At 36.8% G+C, this 7,395-nt stretch overlaps 1 protein-coding gene across 1 annotated transcript; it reads left to right on the top strand.

Moving 5' to 3' along the window:
* The first annotated feature begins 3,605 nt into the window (after positions 1 to 3,605).
* On the top strand, positions 3,606 to 6,714 carry LOC121873611. The gene is made up of 3 exons (XM_042377250.1): positions 3,606 to 3,713; positions 5,691 to 5,817; positions 6,377 to 6,714. Exons 1-3 carry the CDS (start codon positions 3,645 to 3,647, stop codon positions 6,697 to 6,699), a joined length of 519 nt encoding a protein of 172 aa, XP_042233184.1. The 5' UTR covers positions 3,606 to 3,644; the 3' UTR covers positions 6,700 to 6,714.
* Positions 6,715 to 7,395: the final 681 nt, after the last annotated feature.

Raw genomic sequence — 7,395 nt, forward strand, 5'->3', positions numbered from 1 at the left:
GGCATCCGAACCCCGAACACCTTATCGTTACCCTGGCGCAGCTGAGTGTTGCTAATCTTAGGACGACCCATCTTGGTGGCGGCCCTTTGAACTAACTGCAAAACAACACAGAAAAAACAACTTTCAGCACTTCAATATCACCACCTATTGAACAATATTTTATTCAAAAGTACGGACTGAGATTTTGTCCTTAACTGTCCAAGTCAAGCTACTTGGGCTGAATTCGTTGATCAGTCCTGGGACGAATATTACCAACGGCGTGAATAGATTCCGTGGAATAAATTCAGGGCATTCCCGTCCAGGGAGCCTCAACAAACTCTGTAAATATTGCCATTGGCCTGCCATTGGCACATATACGGAGTTTGGTAATGTTCCATGAGCGGGAATGTCCTGAATTCATTCCACGGAATCTATCCACGCCGTTGGTAATATTGGGCCCTGGTTTTCGAAATATACGTATGTGGTGACTTGCAGCAAAAATATCGGCATAATTTGTAGCGCATTGAGTTGTAAAACAATAGCATATTATGAACCAGTGTACACAGTAGTCGAATAATCCAATTCAATAACTTGATTTTAACAGGTTGTGCCACATTGCCAGTCCCTTTATTATTTACAGTTTTTTCGCGTTTTTCATGCCAAACCCAAAAGTATCCACAAACCTTATAATGCAATGATGTAAAAAACTCAAACATATTCGGAATTAGCGTGGCCGATAGACAAATAATCCAACCCAAGCAATTAGATTTTGAAAACGTTTGCCAAACTGTCACTCCCTAGTGCTGAGTACTCCTTTGTGATTACTTATCCATTTTGTAAGCTTGAATCCCACTCTTAGCAAGAGTTCTTGCAGCTGATGTGCCATGGAGATTGCTTCTTCAGTATCAGTACCAGACACAAGCAAGTCATTCACGTAAAGCTCTCTCTAGCTTTGGTGGTCGCTACAGAGAATTCTAAATCATAATCCCGGAAAGTTCTCTTCAATGCATAAGTAGCACACCCTTCCAAAGATATGCAGTGCCATTCGGTAGGCAGTTGGGGGTCCCGACAAAATCTAATGAGGACTCCAAAGAGTTTGTTGTTAAAGTCTGGTCCTTTAAGTATCTCGTTGTTTAGTGACACACTGACAAATGTTGCAGCACAATCGAAAACAATGCTAGTCTTCTCTGGTTTGTTTGGATTTAGTATTGGATGATGAGGCAGGGGCCAAGTTCTTCCAGGAATTGCTGTTAGTTCCCCCTTTGGCACCTTCTCCTCGAAGCCCTTAGTGATCACCTGTCCAATTTCTGCAACATATCTTGATTTCAGCTCTGCATTTCTTAAGAGGCGTTTTCTCAGACTATTCAGACGCCCGACATCAAGTGATCTGTTGTCCGGTAGGTTAGGTGGTTTTCGCCGGAATAGAATGGGAAACCGGCAGTGTCCATTTATCATCGGACTTATTGATGACCAGGCCTGGACTACTCTTTTGTCCTCCAGCGACACTGGCGCATCAATTATATATATATATATATATATATATATATATATATATATATATATATATATATATATATATATATATATATATATATATATATATATATACTTGTATAGGTATATATACAGTATATATATATATATATATTTTTTTTTGTAATCTCCAATTCCCAACGCGCCTTACTTGTGCCTCTAAATGTGTCTCAGCAGGGGGACAGTCGGTGTTGAGCCCATGTCAGCAAGAGTAGTATATTTTCATGGGCCATAGGACCTTTTACAGTCCATCCGAGTTGAGTCCCCACTGGAAATGGTGCTCCATCTCGTCCTGTCCGGCATTCTAATGGAATCAAGGCTCTTGGACAGTAATTCAGCGTCTTGAACATCAGACACAGGTGGTATGATTTCTCGAAGATGTTCCCAATCCATTACAATTTCCACTGCGTCCAGTAGTTTTTAGTTGTCTGACTTGCTGCACTGAGCTCTGGTTCATCCACTCGACCACTGATCGCAGGTCTTAGTCTTCCAGCTTCAGTGTCTTAAGGCCTTCCCCAACAACGGCTGGAACCTCCTCCACTGTAGTGCGACTACACTTCTTAGGAACTGCCCTTTTCTTGTAACTCTGCTGACAATCAGGCATCACTATTCCCGGACGGGTATGCAAGGCACCGTTCACCTTGCGTGGAAACCGCACTTCTAATTTTGTGGGAATAACTACTGTCCGCGTAGCTGTAACCGTAGCACCTGTATGCTTCACAGTTTTCAGCGGTACCCGCTTTCCTCTTATTGTCAACTGCATCGAGCCAATGTCCAGTTGATACTTGCGAGGTAAGAGGTAGTCCAGACCTAGGATGCAAGGGTCTTCGATATCCGCTGCAAAAACCTGTAGGGTATCTTCTTCCCCTCCTAGCTTGATGCTGATGTCCACTGGTCCTTTTAGCACTGCGCATTGTCCAGTTATCACGCGCAACTGTTGCGACGTCTCAGGTAGTTTTCGATGACTAATAATATTAAAGGAAATGATATTAAAGGAAAAAAATAAATTATTCTGATATAAGTAGAACTTAAGAAGCGTGTGACGTATGGTATGTGCATGACATGATGAACTTTGATAAGAAGTGCATCATGTAAAACAACAAGCACAATATTTGAATTATGTACTGTAGGAGGAGGGAAATATTACAATTACTTGACAAACCACCGGAGATATCAAAAGTGTATGATACAACAGAAAACATAACAAGTTCCATATGCAATAGGAGGCATAGCAAATTATTTTTACAATAAAATACAGTATATAACAAGTTCGTTATACACCAGGAGTTATGAAAAGATCATTATACAACCTGGTATATAAAACTATTACACAACAGGATAATATATAACTAGTTTATTGTACAATAGGATATATAACAAGATCATTTATACAACAAGACTTATGCGACTTGTATAATACAACAGGGAAGACCAGAGTTTTACGTGACAACTGAATGTTATATAAGAGGCATAAAGTGAAAAATGAGATAAAGGTGAATGTTGCAATAGGAGGTAAACTATGGAACAAATTAATTAAGCATGGCTTTTACAAGTTTATTATTAATATATAAGGTATTCTTGTTTCTTTGTTGCTATATTTTATTTATTGCTTTGTTGTTAATTTTATCAGTAATTGTTGACTTACATCTTCTCCTTTATGTATATGGATCATGTGGTTAAATGCTCTAAGAAACTGTTATAGTACTACATTCTGGTGACATTTTCCCGTTAAGGAAAGAATAATGTAAACACCCATAATCAACGCCCAATTTATACCTCTTATTATCAAGGCAAAGTCAATAAATTCTCAGTTTACTAAGAATAGAATACACTGGAGTATATATCTTAAATACACAAATGTATACAAACACAGATTTTGTCTGTATTTTCCTTCCGCAGCAACACCATGAGTCAATAACCGTTACGGTCGTTGACTCAATTACTAGTATAATAGAATTACAGTGCCAGTGAATTTTGCCTCTCAACATACACAAAGTTCATTTACCCTGTACCGTTTGCTGCACACCTGTATATTTTTTTTTTCTATCGAATCTGCGCATGTGCTATTCGTTCACGTCTGTCCTTAAAAGGTACAGTGACGGAGTAGGGACACAGTTGGCTGTAAACCCACGATGATGGCGTTAACACTGAGAACGCTGGTAATAGTTCTGCTGGTGGCAGTTTTCTCCACCTCAGTTCAGGTTAGTGAGTGAAGTCTTTGGTAGTAAAACACCAGCAACGCAACATTTCTCTGGTGTATGTCAGGTCTACGGTCCTAAGTAAGGATCACATACACGATTTACATAAATTAGACGTAAGTTCATTATCCTCATCAAACTGTTATCGAGGTAATGTTCAATGTCTTCAGAATACTCCGTCTTTCTTCTCCATCACTATTGAAGATATCTTGAAATGTGATATTGGATATCTAACTGGCTGTTGATATTTTATCTAGGTGCTCACCTGAAAATATACTTAGCTCCTGTCGATCTGTGTGTCTAATAATAGGCTAATATTTCACAGAAGTTGATTAAATTAGCATGTAGTAATGGCTGTGATGGTAGATGTACGGAAGTAATCAACACGATAATAGGGAAAGCAAAAACAGCATTTAACAATTTAAAAGGTCCAATGAAAATATATATTAACTTCAAATTGAGAAAGAGGCTCCCGAGGGACTTTATATGACAAGGACAGAAGCGTGGACACTTTCAGCAGACACCAGATAGAGGTAGGAAACCTTCGAATGTGGTGTTATTAACGAATGATAAGTTTTCCAAGTTTAGAAGATCCAAAAGTTGAGAAGAATACACTGAGAAGGAGAGTTAAACTATTTGTTGTGTTAATAATGGAGGCGGTGCTAAGATTCATCTGTAGAAGAGTCCTTTGACTAACACAAAGGAAATGTAAAGTTTACCTTTCCTTTCTTTGTGAATTGTATCTTCAGTACTTCAAGAACATTTAGTAACTCGTTGAACAATACCAAATTAGCCAAATTATATAAATCTTGCTCATCTTCTGTTAAGCTAACCGGGCTACTAGGTGGTTTCCACTGTCGACTTCTATCTATCTATCTATCTATCTATCTATCCTTCTATCGATCTATCTATCTGTTGTGTGTCTGTCTGTCTGTCTGTCTATAAAAGAACTGTCTTGAAGATAAAAATCGTGCGGGAGTCAGGAGAGAGCCCCGATGGGTATGGGTAATTTTTGTACATTTTAAAAGCTATAGATATCAAACACACGTTTCTTTATTTCGTGAGGATTATATAATATGATCATGGGTTGTGGGATGTATATATGATTTTGTTTTTCATATAAATCTGAGCTGGAGGAACGTTACAGGATTTGATCACTATTCGTGGATAATCCAACCATTTGACAACGAATTAGTCTTTATGTAGAGTAAGGCGGCTTACTATGAAAGAGAGATAGAAAGCATTAATATTTTCAATACACTAATTTCATGTATAGGTTATAGCAATAATACCCGATTTGTCCATTGGCTACGTATTCTTCATTTACCTCTTACATCCACTCTTTTCTATATATTCCTAAAATTAATTTGGGTAATTCATTACTTGATCATAAATCGCGTACACACCATCTATGTTTGTCTTTGATACCCCTAAAATGTTCTACAATACTGAGGGTATACACAAACACTTGTTATCTTGAAAATAGGTTCTTATTCTCGTACGGGAGATATACAGAGGCACAAATAAGACAGAGCGCTTCCACACCTCAAGGACTGGTGATCTTCACTGTCTGTATCACTCCGCGCTGGCATGTACAGTTGCCAGCATTCACAAGCTGAATACATAATATGTAAATATGATAATTCACATACATAACATGGTGCATAATAAATGGAAATATTACATAGAATTAATACATATTCTGGAATACTTTACTATACATAATTAATAGAGTAATATAAGAATACACAGCTTAAGGTACTACTTCGTGTCCATATTATACACACCACCCAACCCAGAGCAAAATATTAACCCATTGTAAAGTTAAAACGCGGATATATGAGGAAAAGAAAGTACTGTAACAGTGTGCATAATTTGGCTACAATAACTTAGCTCTCATTTATGATAGAAAACTATGAGAATGATAACGTTATCTTTCTATGCAAGTGATAAGTGAGGTGTTAATATGTTTTGATGCAGAGTGGTGACAATGCGTGTGAAGATGCTGGTGGGAATTGTGTGAGTAAAGAGGAATGTGAAGTTAAACCATCTGCAGCAGACTGCGAGGAGGAAGATGAAGTCTGCTGCATTACTCCTTCAAGAAATAGTAAGTGCTAATGTAATAATAATAATCATCATCATCATCATCATCATCATTATTATTATATTATTATTATTATTATTATTATTATTATTATTATTATTATTATTATTATTATTATTATTATTATTATTATTATTATTATTATTATTATTAATTATTATTATTATTATTATTATTATTATTATTATTATTATTATTAATATTATTATTATTATTATTATTATTATTATTATTATTATTATTATTATTATTATTATTATTATTATTATTATTGAGTAAAATAATAGTGCAGTTTACAGCTGGGTTGGCATTTTTTAGACGACAGGCATACCTTAGCACGTGTGTACAATATAAACAAAGCCGGCATGCGTTATACTTAGATGGTGCAGGTAAGCAGAAAGGCAATTTGACCATGGACATTCAATAAATCCACCAGAAGATTATTTTTATGAGAATGACAGCGAAAACCTGTGACTGTAAAATTTGGTAAAGTTTAGCTCTCATTGAGCTAAAACTTATGTTTTTCCAAATCGATAAACTCTATAATATGTTATTTCTGCAGAGATCGAGAAATCGAGACTCCACAGGCAAAAGTCTCAGAGGGAAAGGCAGCAGCAAATGAGGAGGAACAATAAGAAAATGGAGCCGAAAGAAAAAAGTGAAGAGCAAATAAGAGATGGCAAATATGGTACAAAGCCGAAAAAGAAGTCTTGCACCGACGTCGGAGGAGTATGCTACTCAAAATGCTCTCATGGCAAGGTTAAAGGCGGCAAATGCTCAGCCGGAGAAAAATGCTGTAAGTATTATTTATACAAAGTTAAGTATACAGCAGACATGTTAAAAAAACTTTTACCATTACCTGGATTGAACTTTTATTTTCTATAACAAGTGATAAGGTTAAATATATCATCATCCACCCGAAGCCAGTGTAGTAATGTAAGGGTTAAATTGTTCTGCCACTTGACATTTGTGTATCGCCTTCATCTAGGAAGGTCAACTACCTGGGCTATGAACACCTGCCTCCAGTACCGACGAAAGCCAACATTTTATCACAAGTTGGTTAGTGTGTGTGTGTGTATGCTTTTTTATGTATGTATGTATGTATGTATGTATGTATGTATGTATGTATGTGTGGATTAAATTTTAATTTGCCGTGCACAGCAGCTAGTTTATTGTGTACTCCATACTTATCCTGTGAATGGTAGCGCAAAAGGATTAGAGAGTAGAGGCCACAAAGGGTGTTTATCAGACCCCTTTGGTCATGATATTATGGCATTGAGTGTTACAATTCCCAGTACATTGTTTGTTTTAATCGGTACATAGAATTTTTATTTGGTGCTAGATGCGAAGTGTGGATACAGCCTTAGTATATCAGGTATCTTCACATCACAGATAAAGTGCTGTGCCATCGCATATCTATCCTCATAAGATTTTTTTATTTTTTTTTTCGAACTATGATGTAGTGTTGGAATGTGTAGCCTTGTGTCTGACTGCACACTTTACATTTAGAGTTGTTCACATCTGTTTGTGGGGCATACTGCCGGGGAAATGCAATAAATCTTAACCTTAGTCTAGCGGTGA

The sequence above is a fragment of the Homarus americanus genome, unplaced genomic scaffold (assembly GCF_018991925.1).
Source record: "Homarus americanus isolate GMGI-L3 unplaced genomic scaffold, GMGI_Hamer_2.0 scaffold55336, whole genome shotgun sequence".
In the NCBI taxonomy this organism is placed as follows: Eukaryota; Metazoa; Arthropoda; class Malacostraca; order Decapoda; family Nephropidae; genus Homarus; species Homarus americanus.

What these genes read in the sequence shown, in the direction of transcription:
- LOC121873611 (XM_042377250.1), top strand. Translation starts at nt 3,645, where the DNA reads ATGATGGCGTTAACACTGAGAACGCTGGTAATAGTTCTGCTGGTGGCA. An exon ending in TTTTCTCCACCTCAGTTCAG is followed by an intron (nt 3,714 to 5,690) that starts GTTAGTGAGTGA and finishes GTTTTGATGCAG; the next exon opens with AGTGGTGACAATGCGTGTGA. An exon ending in CATTACTCCTTCAAGAAATA is followed by an intron (nt 5,818 to 6,376) that starts GTAAGTGCTAAT and finishes TTATTTCTGCAG; the next exon opens with AGATCGAGAAATCGAGACTC.